General features: G+C 40.8%; 1 protein-coding gene across 4 annotated transcripts; it reads right to left on the bottom strand.

Annotated features, from left to right (window-relative positions):
- Positions 1-124: 124 nt before the first annotated feature.
- popdc2 (popeye domain cAMP effector 2) lies at positions 125-21,490 on the bottom strand. Of its 4 annotated transcripts, none has more exons than XM_080902185.1 (5): positions 20,455-21,490; positions 17,021-17,129; positions 8,898-10,805; positions 7,146-7,590; positions 125-1,800 (listed from the first exon to the last, which is right to left on the bottom strand). In XM_080902185.1, exons 1-5 carry the CDS (start codon positions 20,946-20,948, stop codon positions 1,724-1,726), a joined length of 3,033 nt encoding a protein of 1,010 aa, XP_080758311.1. In that variant the 5' UTR covers positions 20,949-21,490; the 3' UTR covers positions 125-1,723. The 4 variants fall into 4 exon arrangements, with proteins under 4 accessions (XP_080758311.1, XP_080758310.1, XP_080758312.1 ...); XM_080902184.1 differs by having other exon boundaries at positions 7,005-7,590; XM_080902186.1 differs by having other exon boundaries at positions 7,005-7,590; positions 10,455-10,805; positions 20,455-21,483.
- Between the last annotated feature and the right edge of the window lie 224 nt (positions 21,491-21,714).

Here is a 21,714-nt window from a genome sequence, read left to right on the forward strand (position 1 = left end):
CAGAGCTTGAAGGAAGATTTGATTGTAATGTACATCTGCCAATGTTAAGCTGTTTCATAACTTAAATCATGTAAATTTTTTTAAATCAGACCCAGAAAATGTGCAGCAACCCTCCTACATTACATCAACATTCATTAAAATAATTATTATTTATTTGTGAAGCAAATTTCCAAAGTGAAATGTAACATTAAATCACGTGAAAATCAAATCTGAATAAAAAACAGTTCCAATCTGAAATGTAAGCAAATTTAGTCACATAATATGAAATGACATTTTAGACATTAAATGTGCTGGTAGGTAACAAAGTGAAGGCTGCCTGTCCTCAGTTCTACAGTGCCAATCAATATGATAGTGTAAATATGATTTTATTTGGGGCCTAATTCATAGATGAGGACATGTTGATAAAATATCAGCAAGATAGCATGTCTGCTGGAGAGATCTTTCTCTGAGTCTTTTAATTTGTTAAACATGTGATTTTATAGTCTATTGTATTTAAAATGTTAAAGGCAGATTTCAGACTCGTGGTAGAGAGGCCATGAAAGATCAGATACACTGCAACTGAAGAAAACACCAGCAAATGGAAAAATGTAGCAAAAGCACAAAAGAACACAATGGAAGCGCTAATTAGCATTAGCAAAACAGAAAAAAATAAAGTGGAAAAACACTGCAAAAGCTTACCAAAACAACAACAAAAAATACCCTCACAAAATACTGTTTTTTGGAAGACATTAAAGTGACAGAATAGCTGCAAAAGTGCCAAGCTAACAGTCAACGGCTAATAGCAAACATGTCGCTACAGTATTACATGAATCATGCAATTAAAACACACATTACCTGGATCATTTTCTCCCTCACAACAGAAATAAGTTTTTGTTTGCTGAAGAGATTTACCACTGAAACATTTTTCAATGGGGTCAGTAACATCGCAAGCAAAATAATACGAGAAGGCCCAAATTGAGATTCACTAGCTTAGCTATAATTGCATTACATGCTAATTAGCATAAAAATATTAATTGTGAAGCATAATTTTGGCTGTTTCACACACACAATTGACCATGTGCACCGTGTACTGTGGCCGTAGGATCACTGCAAAATTCTACAACAAAATAACCGGCGCACACTGAACCTGACTTCTGCTACTATGGCTAGTAGCAAACATGTATCTACAGTACTGTATGAAGCATGCGATTAAAACACATTACCTTCCAACTTTTCTCCCTCACAACACAAATAAATTTTCCGCTTCTTTTAAACGAGTCTCAGTGCAATCCTTCATGTTTAGGTTTCTGTCACTTTCACAAATTATTGTCTCCCAAAAAACACTTATGTTGTGAGATTTTGTTTTTTTCTACTTTAATATCTGTTGAGTTTTATTCACTTCCTTCATGTTTTATTCAACTTCTGTGTTTTGTTTTGGCTTTTTGCAGCATTTTTGTGCTTGCCAGTGTTGTCTTAGGTTGTAGGTCATTTACGCTCTCAGGGTCACTGTATTTTGGGATAGCATGGCCTAAAGGCCTAAAGACTAAATGGTAACAAGGAAAATGTTAACACTCCTAAATAATATGTCAAACTGTTAAAAGATGTCAGTAAGGTTTGTTGTATGACTTAAATTTTAATTCAAATAGTTAAATGTTAAGAATTTATATTCTTCATACTCTGGACTGAAGAACAGGAACAGAGAAAGAGGAGGAGATGGTATAGTAGTGTTTCCAGGAGAGGCGTCTCACAGTTTAGGGGTTTCAGTGGGAGCCAGCGGCGCTCTGACCCTCTGGAATCGAGGTGGTAGATTCCCATCACCTCCTGCAAAGCCAACATCAAAGCTTAAATTTAGTTCCATTAAGTTAAGATGGATGCGATCTTGCAGCAAACTCGTGTCCACACCAATTTCCTAATTGCATTACAGATGACGAAAACATGTTGCGCTCCTATAAAGTGAAACAGTAATAAGTAGCAAACTAGAGATACTCTTGTAACAGGATCACACGTGGCATGATGTTCTTGGATACCAACTGGCTGCTGAGAGAAGTTTAAGGGATGTCTGCCAAAAAAGCCTTACTAGTAGACAGAGTGCATTTGGTTGTAGTGGATCCCTTGACAAGCACTAGATTTTTGCAGCAGTGTTGTTTCCTTGGTGAAACTAAATGTTGGTCTTATTTCTATTTTAGACGTGGTTGGCTTTTTTTTTTTCTCAGTTAATTTGTGGTTAGATTTAGGCACCAAAACCACTAGGGCCTTTTCATGATGTTAACCAGCTGTTAGGAAGCTTTTCTGTCATAAAACTCTAAAGGCAATAACACCCACCAATTGTCACCTTTGGCCTTCGTTTTGATGTAAGCCACACAGATGTAACAGTTCTTGCACAGATGAGATGAAATCTGTCTCAGTGTGTGCCAAAATACTCAAAGCTACCTTTGTAGTTCCTCATTAATTGCAAGAAAAATTGTCAATATTTGATTGCCCCTAGTATTTCTTTTCTGTGATACCCAAGGATGTCCAATCTAGCGCTACAGTTTTGCAGTACAAAGAGACACTGTGGCACTAAGTCAGGGGCGGGGAACTCCAGGCCTCAAGGGCCGGTGTCCTGCAGGTTTTAGATGTGTCCTTGATCCAACACAGCTGATCTAAATGGCTAAATTACTTCGAGAAGCCTGGTAATGAACTAATCATGTGACCCAGGGTGAGATCTGAAACCTGCAGGGACATCGGCCCTTGAGGCCTGGAGTTCCCCAAAACTGCTGCAAGGAGTCACGGGTGAAAATAATACCAGAAGAACCAAACTGAGATTCCCTAGGTTGGTCATAATTTCATTAAATGCTAATTAACTTAACTATATAGAATTGACTATGTGCACCCTATGGTCACTGCACTAGCTGCCTTGATGCCCTTATCATGTAGGTTATAAAACAAAATAATGGGCATGCATTAAACCTTTCCATTTGTCTAGGTTCAAAAGCAGGGCTGGGCAACTCCAGGCCTCAAGGGCCAGTGTCCTGCAGGTTTTAGATCTCACCCTGGGTCAACAGACCTGAATCAAATGATTAGTTCATTACCAGGCCTCTGAAGAACTTCAAGACATGTTGAGGAGATAATTTAGCCTTTTGAATCAGCTGTGTTGGATCAAGGGCACATCTAAAACCTGCAGGACACCGGCCCTCGAGGTCTGGAGTTCGAGACCCCTGTTCAAAAGGTTGTTGACCCTTTTCCCTCTTGAATACTTGAGTGGATTTTAGCATTTACACTCTCAAGAAACTACTGTGCTTGCCTGTAAATAGCCAGACACTACACGGCAAATATCTGCAGTATACTTGTTCTGTGTTCATATTATTAATGTCATGAATGTGAATGTTGAATGCTGGTCACTGCCTGCTGTGATTCAGAGGAGCAAACGGCTTATGTTTTTCTTCAGTTCCATTTCAGTTTACGGTTGCTCATCCACTCACACACAGACCCACAGATGCGATGACTATGATACATTTGTGTGCAAGAAGAGGATTTCTTTCCTTGTAGTGTCCTGATTTTTGAAATTTTGTGAGCATATGATTGCTTGTCCAACCCGCTTTGAAGTCATTGACTCCAATCTGAACTGAGAGGTATGCTGCAGCTATGACAGATTTGACCTGCTGCTTCACAGCTGCTGTGCAACCCAAGCCTGACACTGACTCCACTGTCCAGCTGTGACACGTGATCCTCCACCTGTGATTGGGCAGGGCAGACAGAGATGGAGGGGAGGGGTGAACAGATAAGCAGACAGAAAGCCAAAGGGTGGGGACACTGGATTAATAGCATGGCACGGAATTTTCTGAACATCCCCTAAATTTACAAGCTCTAATCCTCGTCAGATTACGACACAGCTGGTGCCTGCCCAACCTCAACAAAGCCTCATCATCATGTAATGAGACAGATGAGAAAGTAAAGAAACAATTCCCCACAGACACACACACACACGGAAAATACACCCACACACAAGGCCCGATCGACTGTCTACAACCACAGTGGGCCCACTCTATGTTCATTTGTTAAAGTGTTTTCACTATTTACAGAGAACAAGTTTAACTCTGCTAACTGTGCCAGACATAACTAAGCATGTGAGCTGTGTGGCCAAAGCACACTAATGCATAGCAGCTGGCAGGGAGGGAGTTCTGATTTTAAAGCATGGGAGGAGGCCAGCAGAAAAGAATTCCAGCCACCATTTAATGGCAATCTACCATGAGCATGAACTAGTTAGAAAGTTTTTAACAAAAAAAATACAAGTGCAATGATTAGTCAGATTTATTGTATATGTTGAATACTTTTAAATGCAAAAGAATTCCTCTCAAGATAAATGAAATAAGGGGAAAAGAGTCAACTTTAGAGCAAAATGACCTTTTAAATCACCTGTTTCGCTAGTGCTGGATGATGTGATGGTGCATTGAACAAATGTTGGCTAAATTAAGCGATCCAAACTATTAACTGTGTGCTAGCTGTAATTTAATTTTTTTTTCTAATTGATAAGCCTTCAATTTGACCTAATCTTAGCACATTTGCTAATAATGCACATGTATCTATTTAATAATAGAAAAACGTGTCCAGTTGTCAAGGAATTACAGACCTTTGATTTGATTTTTTATGTTTAAGTAGAAACACCTTCACTTGAATTTCCAAGCTCCTGTTTCTGAGGTCAAAAAATGAACTTTGAACCTCATAAATGTGATTTTCTTTTTAGGATATTCTTAGGTCATATATACACACATACTTTTCACATATGTACTTTAACACAAAAGAATACATATGTAATACAAAGTCGTATATGTATAACTTTACATGTAAAACTTTTATGCACTTTCAAAGTAAAAGTATTTATTATTCCCTTCCCTTCAGTGTGTTAATAATATAATTATATATAATTAATATATAATATATAATTATTAACAATAATATTATAATTTATTGTTATTAATCCATGAACATCTAGGCAGAATATTGGATGGCTGAGACTTGTCAGATTTTATATAATTAACCTTTGAATGTGTTTTTGGGTCATTTGAGCTGTTGATCTGTCGTAATGTAAATAAGGTAAAATTAAAACCACACTAATTCTTGTTAAATGCAGTGAAAATGGAAATACTTAAAATGAATGTACAACCAAAACAAACACTCAAATGGACTCATATTTTTATTCTGAGACTCTACTAGAGTAGATTTTCCTTGTTTACACATCAAAATAATTCATATTTATAGTTGTGGTCAGAAGTTTACATACACTCAACATGGGCTTGATGTCGAGGCAGATGTGAACTGTTATTTTTCCAGGGTAGAATAGCTCTTTAATGTCTTTACAAAACAAGAATTGGATGGATTGTTTTTTGTTTTTTCTCTAATCAACACATGGTTAAAAGTATACATGCACCGTTTACTAATGTTTGGTTAAATGTTAAAAGTTTAATCTCAACCAGATGCTTTTGGTAGCCATCAATAAGCTTCTCACATATAACTATGTGGATATGTGACCACTCTTCTTGTCAGACTTGGTAGAGTTCATTGAAATTGGTTGGTGTCTTGGCACAGACCCAGTTTTTAAGTGTATTCAACAAATTTCAAAAGTTGAGGTCAAGGCTTTGGGAAAGCCATTCCAGAAACTTAATGGAGCAATTTCTAAACAACTGCAGATTCCAGGATCATCAGTTCAAAGAACAGTACCAAAGTACAAGCTGTTCCCCTTTTTCAAGTTACAGAGCACTTTGAGTGCTCAAGTGAAAGTGGAAGCAATATATAAGAACCAGACCATTTATTCAATGTGTCATCATGTTGCCAAGCTCTGGAAGTAAACTGCAAACTGTTAACCAACTTCCTCTCATCTCAGGGTCAGGGTCATGACCAAAAAGAAGCCTTGCTCCAAAATGAGCTTGACTGAAATTTGCAGCTTCTCACATAAACAAGCCAAAGTTTTTTGTTCAGACGAGACAAAGATTAAACTATTTTTCCACAATGATGAGGTATGTTTACAGGAGTCGCAAGGTTTTCAGACCTAAAGACACTTTACCAACTGTCAACCAAGATGGTTGGACCATCATGTGAAATAATAAACAAGGAAGAGTATCTCCAGATTCTTCAACTTCAACTTGGAAGGGATAAATCAGGCTAACATTAAGATTCTGGAATGGATTTCAACCTCAACCTCATGCTTAATGGTCAGATCCATGCCAGGATATTAAGCAATTTAAAATCAGCCAGAAAGGTGGTCAAATACCCAACCAGAACTGTGCCAGAAGCTTGTCAATGGGTTGTATGTATCCAAAATTCAAAGTTGTGCACCCAATTCTTGTTTTTGATTGTCATTAAAGACGTGTGCTGTACAATCATTCCACTCTGGAAAAAAAAAATCAAGCCCAAAATTACCATGCCCATGATGCCTGGATATAAGCTTTAGAATTGAGTTCAGTTTTATTTTTATATGGAACCAAATCACAACAGCAGTCATCTCAAGGTGCTTTATCTTGAAAGGTAAAGACCCTACAAAAATCCAAACACATCTGTATCCTTGTATCTTTCACTGGGCCTTTGTGCAGCCCCTCAGTTCATCCACGCTCTGAAACAAGTTGTTTTAGTGCCTGACTGGCTACTCCTCACAAACAGAAGGTTTAAACAGCACATGGGTGGGACTACGATAACCATATTATGAATATGTTCTCTCTTTGACATCATAAAGATCCACGATGGGTAAAACTTCTTGCCCTCAACTTTTGACTCACAAGGATTACTTGATGACTTTCTCATTTGAGACTTGTTTAATAAGAGCATCCGCCATCTACCAACATATATATGACAAAAATGAGGAGTAAGAGTAATAGGTCCACTAATGTTGAATAAAATAATGATTATATTAATTATCATATCAGTCATTATCATTATAATGATTAATATGATTATATTGCAACACAAAGCCGGGTTAGTAACAAATGTGTACCACAAGCCTTCCATGCACACACACCACCCCATGCAACCCTTCGCCCAGGTGCGGTACTTACATGTAGCTTAAGTGGTGCCCCCGTGTGTTAGCTCCAGCACCCTCCCTCTCTACCTCAAATATTCCCTCTCACTGCCATAATCCGTTAAGGAGCCCGCCACATCAGCAAAGTCCTCCAGGACTAGGCTGGTGGAGTCCTCACCAATGGGCAGCTCCGGGTCAGACGCCCAGGAAGGGTGATAAGGGTCATGCAAGGGTTCTTCCACGGCTGTCTTCATTGGTCCCTGAGGTTTGGGCTGGAGAGGCTGAGGTTTAGATCTGTCAGGCATCTGGTAGGTGAGCTCTGGGTCTTGGCACTGCTGTTCAGTTTGTTGCTCCCTGGCAGGGCCTCCATCACTACCGCTGCCACCCTCACTGCCCTGCGAGGCAGGAGCCAGCACGTGGTAGAGGCTTGGCAGGCGGATGTCCAACAACACGCCACTTTTGATGTAGAGCTTGTTGTTGAGGTTGTAGAGCTTTTCAGCAATGTCGTGTCCCAGCATTACAGAGAAGAGACGGGCGATGTAGCGATCCTTTGATATCACCATGTAGAGGCGGCGGCGACGCCATGAGATGTAACGGGAATCTTCCTCTGCTGTCAGGGTCACCTGGGCAGAATGAATGACACACCATACTATCAGTGTATAAAAGAGGCACTTTAGAACATTTGACCACTATTAGCAGCATGGAACAACGTCATTAGAAGCTGGCTCTGGTTTTGCTTGCAAGCACTGGAGCAATAGCCTCACCGACATATTCTCATTCCCAAAGCACCGCATACTGACAAAGCTTCCAGGTAAAATAAATGTAAAGAAAGAAAGAAAGAAAGAAAGAAAGAAAGAAAGAAAGTGTTATGGTTCAAAAATATTGGGGATGGACACCAGAGGAAAAACCCACAATAACAACACTGGTCCGGTCGGGTTGAGTCAAACGATGATTTAATGATCACACACACGTGGGAGATGGACACTGTATGCAGACAGTCTCAGATCTCATCTCAAAAAACACATCACCATAGTTTTATGAAATCAGGGTATTAGAACGCCCCCTCATGCGTAGTGACAGGTGTAATACAATCAATGTTGACAATTTTATTTAACACAAAGAATAACATTGTCTCCTTCCCGAGGGCAGACGCTGACTGCCCCCGTCTCCTGGAACCGTCTGTACCCTGCTAAGACACAACATGGCAGCTACAAGGACTCTTTCATTTATTAAGACCATCAGTGTGTATTGCTCTAAATCAAGTATATAATATTAAATGAATATTGCTGGATCAGCTACTTCTACTTAAAACATATTAAAACATGACTAAGCACAAAATCATCAAGAATAACATCTTATAAGTGCTGTGTAAGCGCGTGCGGCCTTCCAAGCTCAAAGCCTTTGCCCTCCATAGATCAGCCAGACTCGCGCTGGCTGTAGCTTTTAACCTTTAATTACCTTGAGCACAACTCTAGAATGAGCAACAAACTGCAATGTGTATGGAATGATCATGGTTACATCTGCAATGGAAAATCATGTTATTATTCTGGTACCTGTAAGAAAAGATCAAACTAAAGTTATCACCATCACTGTAATGCAAAGAATAATGTAAGATCAAAAACTTCAATTTATGCTTAATGCAAAGCTGGTTATATACTTCTAATGAACTAATAATGGCATATTAAAATATTAAATGATAATGAGAAAAACATCCCCTCCTTATTCTACAATTCCCTCTGTTGACCTCTGGAGAATCCAGAGGTCACAAACAGTTGTGTCCCTCCTTGGCCTACACATTCAGTTCCACATGCATCATTGGCATCATGGACATTGGAGTAATGACTCCAGGGTCCACTGCCCTCACAGACATACTTTTGAACATTCTTCTAGCACAAGGGATGAGACAACAACAAATAATCATAATACCCACCACAACAGACAAAGAAAACATGACCGAAGCGATGACCCCCTTCCACCGTCCGAACACTGAGGTCAGCCAGCCTTCTAACGGATTACCAACACCGGAGTGATCATGCATAGTTTCAGAAAGGCTCTTTAGGCCCTCCAGAGCCTTGGTTACCGACCCATCTGGAGCAGTATTGTTTGGAATAAAGGTGCAACACTGGTCGGCAAACATAGCACACACGCCCCCCTTTTCCGCTAACAACATGTCAAGGGCCATTCTATTCTGCACTCCCATTAACGAGGTCGGACCCACCTGCTCCGCTAACCCCTCCAAACCGTCTCTGGTCAGGTTAGAGAGCCTCAGTACATTGTAATGAACATAATTAATCCTATCTACATTCTTGTTTGGAGTCACTGGAAAGAAAGCAGAAATTATTGGAATATTTTCAAACCCGGCTGCTATTTGGTCAACAAGTTTAAATTCATTTGGAACCCCCCTGGGCACTCCAATGGAGTCGATCCAGGTGGGGGAATTCATTCTAGGGTCATAAACATTTGTGTCTTGTATTCCTCTCTTCCTCAAAATGTGTCTTTTGCGCCTGGCTGTCAAAGTGCGCGTATTGTGTGAGGGAATTGATTTTACCTTATTTCCGATTAGCATAAGTGGCGCTCCTAGTCTCACCATCGCGCACGTCCCCACGCTCCCAAGAGGAACACGTACCAGTAGAGTCCTGTGCCCGCAATAGTAATACAGCCCGCTCCTAGCCCAAGTCCCAATTAGGGTGGCTGCATCACTCACATTGTTGGTGGTCCTTCCAATCTGGGTGACCGAACACCAACTGGGGTCAATTTCCCCCAACCGATATTTAACTTTATCTGTGGTAAACTTAAAGCACGTATAATTATCTTTCCGGGGCATAAACGGCCCTACTTGCGTGAGCTTGCCAATAGGGGGAAATAGACTGGACAACACAGTGCAGTTCCCCGTATTCACAGCTCCTCTAGTTATTTGCAACATACAATTATAGCCCCACTGATCCTCTGGATGCAGAGGTGCAGGCTCTATAAATAAACGCGGCCTTGCCGAAGCGCAGGCTACACAATTAGCCACTTTTTGTTCTCTAGCATTTTGGGCTATCCAGTCCAGCCAGATGTTACTGTCACTGAACCCGGTAGCGCGTTCAATCAAATCCTGAGGTTTCAGGGTGGTGTAGTCCACCGACACAACTCGCCTCTCCCTTGGTTCGTGCTCCTCTGGTGTAGCTTCCGACGACCCGCTCCCCTCCTGCCCTGTAAAAGATGCAACAGAGCTGGTGGGGCTGGCAAACACACGAGTTGTTATGTCTTCTCTACCTGACGGTACGCGATTAGTTTTTTCTAGGAAATTAACTTTAATTAACCCTTTTGGATCAACCCCCGCTATTTCCACCCCCAAAATTAAATACATAGATTGTTTGCGATGCCAATTCCCCAATGATAAAGTTAACGCGTTTCCAGAGGGGCTAAAATCCCTCTGTAGTTTAAGCCCGTTTTCTGATCCTGATTCTAACGGTTCCCAATTTTGCCCAGTGTAACCCCTTACCTGGTCCCAATTACGGCACCAGCTGTCATAAGGACGATTTCCCCTCTCGCAGTGCGTACTCACTGAATAATCCCAACAGACCCACACATTGTATCCCCTCCAAGCACTGCCGACGTCCCTGCAATTAACAACATCACACAGATCAAACGTAAAGGAAGTTGTGGAGCCAATAACATAATCTAATTCTAAACCACCATATGTGCTGAGACACTCATCCTTTTTACCAGAGACCTCGCGCTTCACTCTTGCTCGCAACCTTAAATCACTATGGACCACGCGTGATGTACTTGGTGTATCAAACAACGCCGGACTGGCATGGCCTCCGTGCTCAGACTGGTTTCCCGGGTCGGTCTGCAACAAACAAATCAAAAAACAAATAGCCATGATTAGCAACATAGTTAACATCAAACTCATAATAATTTTGAACATTGTGATGGCCTTTGAAACTCTTCTTTCTTCACCAATGTCTAATTGTTGTGATGGCATGGTGGTATGTGAATGTTATGGTGTAGTAAAAAGTTCAAAGCCCTTTGTCAGAGCCTCTCTCTTGATGCTTCGGCTTTTGGCCTGTCTCCTCTCTCATGTGAACCAGAAGGCAAAGATGAGCCTTCCTCTGCGGCTGATGTTATCTCTTTCCCTTCCCCACTCAGGGACTGACATTTAACTGTCATATGCCCTTCATTATGAAACACCCGTGGTGCTCTGGTGTATTCAACATCAGCTATTCCTCCTACAACCAATGCCGTCTGTCCATCTGGTCCCTGAACTTGTCCTCCTCTGAGGGTCATTACAGGCATGATATGTTGTCGTCCTACGGCATTAGATGTTAATGTGGCCCAAGGAAGAATCTCTGCTGTGTGATACTTGTTAGCATCTCCTGGTTTTGGAATCCAGTTCTTCATTTGGTCTTCCAGCTTCTTATTTTGCTCTTTCAGTTGTTTCAAAGCCTCCATTATGCTTTCCATATCTTCTGTTTCAGCTGTGTCATCCTCCTCCATCCAGGAAGATGCTCCGTTCCACAAGAACATCCACTTGCAACACTTTGCATGAGTTTGCTGTAGTTTCTTGATTTGTTGTTTAATTTTCCAGTTAATTGAACGTTTCTCTGCCTCGGTTTGCAGTTGTTCCAATTGCTGCTCACATCTCTCTCCTTCTATTTTGAGCACATGACTTAGGGCTATTTTGTCATCCAGCCCTCTCTGTTGGGAAGCAATAAGCTTGTTTAGCTCAGCTTCCATTGCTTTGCATTCCTTCTCAGCTAACTTTGATGATCCAGGGGAAGCTAAGCGAATAGCTCTTTTTAACTGTTGCTGCTGCTCCTTTAGAGGCTTATAGCCTCTGTGCCCAGTAGGTGTTGTGCTCGGGCCGTCAGCCATTATCCTAGAACACAAGCTTACCTCCCTTTTTTGTGACGTTATACGGCTCCTCCTTCTGGATCACTCCGCAATGTCTGCCTGTTAGCTTTCAGAATTACTTTCGCTCCTCCAAGGGTCACTGTCTCCTTGTGATCTGCTTGGTAAGACACACAGCCAACGCAGTGTGTCAAGACTTAACCAAGCCTCTTTCAATATTCACTTTTAATGACTACTTTTCACTCTGTAACATAAATGTTATAAACTCATACACACTGCATGTTAACTTTGGGGCACAAAACAATAACACCGCTCGAATGCATTCACACAGCCTTAAATTTTTTCACAGAAAATTGCTCCAAAGCAATATCATGTTTGCTCACAAACTAACAAATTCACCGTGTTGTTTACCGAGCGAGGGAGCAATGGACCAATTAAATCCAAACTCCTCAATAATTAGCTGTATAGCTCGCTCTACTTCAATGCCAAACCATAGTACTGTGATTAGCTTTATTCAAATCAGACCTATGTTTCAAAGCCTTTCAAACGCACACCCACACACACAATTTCAACCACACACTCTCAAGCACACATTTGTCTCCTTTAAATCTACTAATCGCTTGGAGACATCTCCACAGATAATTACATTATTTCCCAAGCAAGCATATCAAAATCAAAACCGTCTAGTACCAACTCTACCATAGCCTGAGCAAAGTGGGCAGCCTCTGTGGGCTCCCAATTTGGATCATTTTCATGCTCAGTCATCTCCTTTAAGCCTTGAAATAGAAATAGGCAACGTTGTATGTAGGCATTTAGCTCATACAGCTCAATCTCGGACCACACTGTCATCTCATAAGGTGAAACACCTTCCTCAGTCACTATGTGACATTTACAGGTCACCTCCAGTCGACCCTCTTCCTCTGCAATTTGTATGTTACAGGTTGCAAAATAAAGCACAGGCATGTTTGCTTATTCTATTTAAACAACGATTTAACAGTAATAAATGGGACTGTTTAGTGCAGGGGACACAATATAATCATTTATTGTTGAAGGGACAAATGTCAAAGGGGTTCTAACAGGTCCACTTTATTGCGTGCTCATAAATTATTGTTATCTGGGTCACTCACCCAATGTGCTTTATTGTTTGAAATTATTAATTATGTCACGCTTATTAGTGGCTCATATTTATTTACGGCCTATGTTTGAACTTGACAACAAAGGCAGAGCATCATTTCATCCTTTCAGGGTGAAACACTCCACTTTCTCTGTGTCATGGCAGCTCAGAAAACTTCATGAACTTTACTTATTTAAAGATATGGCTTAAAATCAGTTGTGTTATCAGTATAAAATATTTAAGATTTAATTAAATTGTTTTCAATTGACTTACAGCAGCTTACTCTGATCTAGGAACACTCTCTTATCCTCCTCAAAAACTGAAGTTACTCAGTCTTAAATGCTTTTTACATTACATAAATCAACAAACATGTGAGTTCGTAAAGCACATATTCACAACAATAAATCAAAAGCCATTTATATTGTTATAACATCAAAACCAGCAGCTTCTTTACAGGCTTTCAGCAATAAAAGGCCTTCTGCTTCTAAGGCTCACACACACTCTGGGCAGGAAGTGAAAAGCTCCGTTCTCCTCCCAGCCACACGCTCATTTGCATGTTCACACCGTCTAAAAATAGCTCTCAGCGCTGCAGCTGCGCTCTCATCACACACAGGGTCACACAAAACTCAAACAAAACTCTATTTTATATCACAAAGACGTCTTATATTTACAACCACTGACAAGCCTGACAGATTCAGCACCTAACAAATTTCGACAAATTTAAATTAACGGGTCCAACCGAAGAAAGCTTCACTTTTTTGTAATCAATTAACCAGTATCTGTTTCCTCCAGAACAGCCTATGGCCTGATTTCTAAAATCCCTAACTCAATTTAACTTTGTCCAAACAAGCACATGACACCGTTTTAAACGGTGAGGAGACTCGGTAACTCCTAGCTTATTTCGGGATGCCCTGTACCCCACAGTTAAACCAAAACTGAACTAACCCTGTTCGCCGACAGGTCAAGACCGCGCGTCCACGGCCAGGAGGGGGCGTAACCCCCGGGCTATGTGCTTCTTAGCATCTTCCAGTGCCGTCCTATAACAATTTTCACCTAACCGATTTTGACAAATTTTAACATATCAATTAAACAGTATCTGTTTCCTCCAGAACAGTTTCTGTCCTAATCTCCCTACCAAACTACCTGAGCCTTCAGCTCAATATCCAGGGACTCAAACCCAACATTATTACTTTCATATTTCTTCAACTTCATTAAATACTCTTAAACAACTTTAACTGCATAACACACGGTGATTCTCATCAAAATCAAAACAGACACCCACCAGCAACGTCAGTGAGTAAACTTTTAATTTAATGCAGCCCAATTTGGCACAATTTGGGAATCAACTCAACAGGCAGTGCCTTACCTTTAGAAGCACCCGCGGAGCTCACTCACATCAGATCCCTGGTCCGTGCCTGTCTGCTCGACCACCTCAGACCGTCCACACCTCGCACGTCCACCCCAATACCACAGGACGAGCCCCCAAAATGTTATGGTTCAAAAATATTGGGGATGGACACCAGAGGAAAAACCCACAATAACAACACTGGTCCGGTCGGGTTGAGTCAAACGATGATTTAATGATCACACACACGTGGGAGATGGACACTGTATGCAGACAGTCTCAGATCTCATCTCAAAAAACACATCACCATAGTTTTATGAAATCAGGGTATTAGAACGCCCCCTCATGCGTAGTGACAGGTGTAATACAATCAATGTTGACAATTTTATTTAACACAAAGAATAACATTGTCTCCTTCCCGAGGGCAGACGCTGACTGCCCCCGTCTCCTGGAACCGTCTGTACCCTGCTAAGACACAACATGGCAGCTACAAGGACTCTTTCATTTATTAAGACCATCAGTGTGTATTGCTCTAAATCAAGTATATAATATTAAATGAATATTGCTGGATCAGCTACTTCTACTTAAAACATATTAAAACATGACTAAGCACAAAATCATCAAGAGTAACATCTTATAAGTGCTGTGTAAGCGCGTGCGGCCTTCCAAGCTCAAAGCCTTTGCCCTCCATAGATCAGCCAGACTCGCGCTGGCTGTAGCTTTTAACCTTTAATTACCTTGAGCACAACTCTAGAATGAGCAACAAACTGCAATGTGTATGGAATGATCATGGTTACATCTGCAATGGAAAATCATGTTATTATTCTGGTACCTGTAAGAAAAGATCAAACTAAAGTTATCACCATCACTGTAATGCAAAGAATAATGTAAGATCAAAAACTTCAATTTATGCTTAATGCAAAGCTGGTTATATACTTCTAATGAACTAATAATGGCATATTAAAATATTAAATGATAATGAGAAAAACATCCCCTCCTTATTCTACAAAAGAAAGAAAGAAAGAAAGAAAGAAAAAGTGTAAGTGCCTGAAACCTCGATTCTTTTTAGTGACCATCAGGGGGCGACACCTAGTTGCAAAGAGAGTCCAGTTGCATAGATGTCTGTAAGAAAATGGACGTGTTTCAGATTTGTTTGGTGGCCTGAGAGGTCAAACACACTGCAACCTAAGAAAACACCAGCAAACAGAAAAACGCTACCAAAGCATACAAAACACAAGAGAAGTAATACTGTGGAAACATCTTTGCTATCAGTCGTTTAGTGTTAGCCTATTCTGTCACTTATGCTGTGATTAATTCATCTTTTTTTATTCAGCTTCCTTTGCATTTGGAGTGTTTTCTATTTGACAACGTTTTCTTCGGTTGCAGTGCGTTTGATCTTTCAGAGTCACCGTAGCTTTGTGACTTCATTTTTTTAGGAGTTAATCGTCTCAGTCAGTTGTTTATTGCAGAACATTTTCTACATTTTAATGTCACATTTAAAGTAGAATAATTAATAGGTACACTTCATTTGTGGCTAACTCATTATTGATAAGTTGGATGTGAGTATTCCTGAGTTCCTCGGTCAGCGCCACCCCGATCTTATGACTTGTGCTTTAAAAGACTAAACAAAATAACAAGCCAATATTTATCAAAGTCTAATGCATAAATCAGAAGTCACACTGACTATCTTATAATAACTACTGCCTGCACAGCAGGTCACTTTGTGAATTATATTGAGTTTATGGACTACTCTGAGCCTGCTAAATGGGTAATTGTGTTAAAATGTCACACTGAGAGTTCCTCACCAAGCTCCTGTATCCGAAGAGCTGCGAATAAGATCTCCCTTGCCACTCTACTTCATTCATTGACAGTTGGGTTTGTAATGTAGCCTTGAAGGTTAAAAAAAAGCTACTAGATGTAATTCGTAAAATATAACTATTTATTACAAGTGCAATTATAATTGTTTTAAAATGATCAGTGTATTTGCTGATACTTTTAAATATAATGGTAAATTAAATATCTTTTGGTTTTAAACTGTTGATCTAATTAAATAATGTCCTCAGGGTGACATTTATTATATTTTACCGTTTTGTAACATTTTAAACACAATAAATAAATAAAAAAACTGCTAATTAAATGATAATGAAAGCAGCCCATACACCTCTGCTTGTATTAGTCCACCTCATCAGATGGCACACCCTCCCTGTCTGAAAGCCCCTTAAAACTAAAGCACCACCCAAACGTCCAACAAGATTTCGAGGCCTTGTTTCTACTTTAACTGAACCAATCAAATGCAACAGGATATGTTTCCCTGCTTTTCCCTGTTCAGCTTATCAGTGAGATGCTGAGTGTGATGGACGGCAAAAAACACAACTTGATATCCACTTCTGGTTCCTCATTCAAGCTCATTCAGTGACAGTTTTTCAAGTTGATTTTACTTCCACGCCTGAGATTTACAGAATTAAGCAGAAACTGCATCAGTGTCCTGTATTTGGTTGTTGATCAATGGTCATGACAATTTGGGCAATTAGCATCAAGAAACTGACCTCACAGCCCATTGTTGGTCAGTGATGCTAGTGTTGGTCATTATGCAAATGTACAGCTGGGGAAACCTGCAGTCAGATGAGACTGAAGAAGTCACTTGGATGAATGACGAAACGTTTCACCCGCTAAAAAATGCCAAGTCCAGGTGAACAGAATCAGATTTTTGGGATTTCCTTACCTGGATGATTGAGCATGCATAAAGACACTGTACCTGGAACTTTCCCTCCTCGTTTGGTCTAAGAGACTCCCACTCGGGAGAGTCGAGGAACTGGTGTCGGTGGATGTAATGCAGAAACTGGCCCTCCAAAGACACGTTGATCCTGAGACAGAGAGCAACAGATACAAGGTTAAAAAGGGAAACGGGATTAAGAAGTGATAATGACAGCAGAGAGAGTTGGAGGTCACAGCAGGTCTAAGACGCTGGAGGTGGATATGGGCAGAAATACCTGCCGCAGACAAGCTACCGGACTTTAGTGGACAGAGGTTAAGTATGTTATTACTAATCAAATGAAGTAAGTTTTCAAATAGGTTGAGAAACGGGACCTATTACTTAGAATTAGCAGCTCTAATAAACAATCGTGTGCAGGGATTTTTTGTCCTGAGGTTTCTTGCAAAAGATTTTAATTCAAGTCATTCCCACATGTGCTGCGGCACCACTACTACTTTGTTTGTTTGTTTGTTTGTTTTAAATTAACACATGATTCTTTCATTTCAAGGACCAATTATTTCTCTATGCACGACAACTTTATTGTGTTTTGTTCTTCATTCACTGTAGGCTGAACGTGTTCATATCAATGATGGGACTATCGTGTATATTCGGTCATCTGACTAAATCTAAAGTCAAATCTGAAGTCACTACAACCTGATGAGGGCAAGCTAAGGCAAGCCCAGATTACAAAGACATTTGTATTGGAAAAAGCTGTATCACTGTTATTATGTTAATGGATTTCTCTCTAGAGCCTATTACTGTGTGCTAAAACTGCTAGAAGCATTTATTTAGACACTTCAAAACAATAGGTGTTAATTGCAAGCTATTTTCCAGAGTGTTGTTGCATTAATTACCCTCAAGGCACAACCAAAGGTATTTCAATTGGGGAATCCCATTTTAAAAGTGTCAGTGCACTGCTGGCACTTTGGCATATGTACTATATGGTCCAGATTTTGTGGACACAGGCTTACTCCAGAGTTCTGTTTCCCCGATTTGATTTGATTAACTGTTGTTCCTGAAGGGGAGCAAATACATAAAACCAGGTTCCTACAACTTGCTAAACCTTTCCAAATCTTCCCAAAAGATGCAGATTTATGTCCACTGTTTTTAAATGAGAGGTCACATATGTATTTGGCTGTGGAATACAACCATATCAAGCATCTGGCTTTGAAAATTACTCATGAATTGCACAGAAAAGAAAGGCTTTCCAACACAACAGTAATAATACGTGTTTCTGGCAAATCAGAAGATGCAGATGAATAGAAAAATAAAACGGAAATCTTTGCCAAGAATTCACAGCGTAAGAAAGGAAACGTTTAGCTCATTTGCTCGTAGTTCCAAATTTGGCTTGTAAACTCAGAGCTGTCAGCACCGTGGCCAACATTTAATTTAAGGTAAGAGGAGCAGTCAGTGTCACTCTCCTGTCGGGAGCACAAAGATATGATTTAACCAGCTGGCAGTGAGCAGGGGGACGACACACCAGTGAGTCACAGACAAAAATACTCTGTTTACAACATTTCTCTTGTGTAGCTTCCAGGACTGTGAGATCTAATGCAGCTCTGCTTTGAGGATGTTTGGAGGAAGAGGACAGAGTTCCTTTGACGGTTATGTACTGCCAACAGTCTCAGAGTCATTAATTAAGTTTACTTTTAAATATTTATGTGATGTTATGGAGGGGGGGGGGGTCCCAGTATTGGAAAAATGTAAGCCTGCGGTATAAATTGACATTCTTTAAGCACCTTCTGCTTCATTTATTCGGTCTGTTACAGCACTCTTATTAACTTTGCCTACTAAAGTGACTTTATTATCTCAACACTCTGTGGCAGTATGTGGACAGAATGTCTGCACAACAATGCAAAGCACTCATGCAGATTGTGTCTGCATGCATTTGAGTTTCTACATCGAAAATAAAGAATACTACAGCATCTTTGCAACTGTTAGCCTGCATGTGCATATAGGCCCAATAATAAAGGTGCAAAGTTTTTGTTTTTAACATCACTGTTGGTTAGGGTGCTCTGTGTTTTTAATTAACAGACAAAACTACTGTATTGTTTTATTATCATTGCCCTCATTTTCATCATTTTTTACTAACCAGCGAGGACATTTAAGCAGATAAATTCCAAATTAAAAAAACAGAGAAAAAGGAGAAGAAATCAGAGCTTGAAAAATAGTGAAAATTGAATTCTAATGAATGTTATTGTTGTTCCATGCCAAGTGGCTCTGTAACTGGGCAAAGGCTCGGTCACACTGGATTAAAAATAGAACAGCAACCTCAATGCAACTGGAAATTGGTAGCTGCCCTTTGATTACACTAAAGAGACTGATTGCAAGTAGTTGCACAGACCAAATGGTCAACCACTTTTGATTGCAAGGTGAATGGACAGGTCACCTGGTGGAAGGCAACCTGTCTCAACACAGCTACAGTCCAGCTCTGACTGACTGCAGTCACTCAGATTCATTAGAGAAGGTTTGCAAATCGTTGCCTTCTAATTTATAAATGCAGACAAACTGCCAACAGTTTGCAATTAGTCTGAGTCAGCTTGCACCAGTAATGTTTTAAATACTGTAGAAAGGCTGAATCAACTGGTTGCCAACTGGTTATATTGCAATTATGTTCCAATATATTGCAAAAAGACCACTGAGACCCTGTATCATTTTGGGATTTTTGCTGATTCTTCATATTTAATCGCCATATTATCACAGAACGACTGCCCAATTGCCATTTTATTGGTATATTGCTTGATTTGCAACTGGTTTCAGCTAAATGCAGGTGGCCACCATCTTTAGAGAAACCGTTTCAAAGACAATGAGACTGCAAGTTCATTGCACACAGCTATGGCAGTTTTGGTAAGACTCACAGTCTCCAACATGTTCCCTGCATCACCCTCAAAGGTGATACAGATTTGGTGTTTGCAGCTTATTTCTACTTTTAAAAAGAGCTTTACCTACAAGTATTTTTCTTTTATCATGCAGGTGTTTGGGGATTCACAGAACCCTCGATGCGATACAGTAAGATACAATCCGTGATAACAATCACTCTACAACACTACTACAGCTAGCAAAATCGAAGATATGAATACCACCAAAAAAAAGTAAAAGCAGTAGCTATGTGTGTATTCACAACATTTTGAGATAGGTTGTGTTTGTATTTTTATGTATGAATATTACTGTGTCAGTTCTTTTTATTAGCTCTCGGATTAGCTTTTTCCTGCTGATTGCCACTTCATTAGCCTGATTTTTCTGTAAAACGCCTCCACCAGGAGTCATAAAGCAGGGATCTTGGCAACTTAAAGTGGTGCATCACAAGACGATATAATAAAATGTAGTGCTACATGTGTTTTACGGCCACACTTTAGGTGCGTGCCATCTTGGAGATGTGTGTCAAAGTGTAATCGTCTGTGCACACAGACACACAAACACATTGCCCACTCACTCACCTTCCAGAAAGCAGAAAGGAGAGCCGGTCAATGGGGGTCTTTCCCTCCACAGCATAAGTCTCTCCTGCTTTCAGCTCCAGCACCTTGTTCTCAAAAGCCTTTGCAATCTCCTTGAACACCTGGACAGGCACGCCCAGGGGCCGGTAGACCGCCTGGTAGAGGGAGGCCAGCTCCTCACCTCGTATGCCCTCCTGGTGCAGCCGGTAAAGGAGGTGACAGAGCTGAAGCAAGCAGACCAGCAGTAGAAGCAGGTTCCAGGTGAAGACATCCAGGCCGCACACTGTAAGCAATCCCCACAGAAGAAGACACAGGAAACCGGGACAAAGGAAGCCGAAGATGAAGAGGCACCCGTAGGCCCCGCTTCCTCCCATGTAGCCCAGAAACAGGATGGTGTTACCCAACTGGTAGATGGCTCCCTCTGTGTTGTTGCTCCAGCCATCGCAGAGAGGGGGAAAGAGCAGGCTGTCCAGCAGGCTAGAGTTGTCTGCACTCATGTTTAAATCTTTTCGAATAAGTTCTGGAAAGGTTCTTGGTGCACAAAGCAAAGTTTGTTTGTTTTGTGGGTTTGTTTTTTTAAGAAGGGACCAATAAGACTTGTTTTCCACTCAAACTAAGTGCTGTTTCTGTCCTATTACTAGATCATCTGTTTGGATTACAGCTTGATTAAAAATAAACAGCCTGATACTGACCAAAAATGTCAGAGGTAATTGCTTGTTCCCTTGGCGTGCAGCGGCAGAAAATTCTTCACCATGAAGATATTATCACGACTCTATTTGTTGCAGAAACACAGCTGGAATGGGTTTCCTCTGTTTCTTCTCCTCTCATCATGCGTCCCTTCCTCTCTCCTCTGGCTTCTCCCGTCTTTCCCTTCCAAGTTTTCCCGTAGTCTTTCTTGCTGTGCTTTTCTGTCTCTTTTTCTCACCCTCTGGCCTGCACCGTAGAGCCACCAGCTGGAAGAGAAAGGGATAAGGGAGGCGAGGGGGGGAGTCGATAGGGCCCTAGAAGGATAACCATGTTTGGAATTGAAACCCAAGGAGGACAGAGTGGCAGACAGAAAGCAGGCCTGCTACTTAACATAACAGAAAGAGAGACAGAGAGGGGAGAGGGAGGCAGGAAACAGGAGGGAGAAGAGGGACTATAACAAGTAGTATCTCAGAGAGACTCACAAAGTGTCACCCACTTTTTTTTATCTGACAAAGAAGTTCCTCCAGGGGGGTTCAGAGTTTCACACAGGCTTCACTGAGTCCAGTTTGCTCGCAG

The sequence above is a fragment of the Rhamphochromis sp. 'chilingali' genome (assembly GCF_963969265.1).
Source record: "Rhamphochromis sp. 'chilingali' genome assembly, chromosome: 14".
Classification (NCBI taxonomy): Eukaryota; Metazoa; Chordata; class Actinopteri; order Cichliformes; family Cichlidae; genus Rhamphochromis; species Rhamphochromis sp. 'chilingali'.

Bases quoted from the DNA above. Each gene is read 5' to 3' on its own strand.
- popdc2 (XM_080902184.1), bottom strand. From the start codon at position 20,948: ATGAGTGCAGACAACTCTAGCCTGCTGGACAGCCTGCTCTTTCCCCCT. The intron at 17,130-20,454 runs GTGAGTGAGTGG...TCTCTGTCTCAG, and splicing joins TCCTTTCTGCTTTCTGGAAG to GATCAACGTGTCTTTGGAGG. The intron at 10,806-17,020 runs GTACAGTGTCTT...TGTTTGTTGCAG, and splicing joins ACGAGGAGGGAAAGTTCCAG to ACCGACCCGGGAAACCAGTC.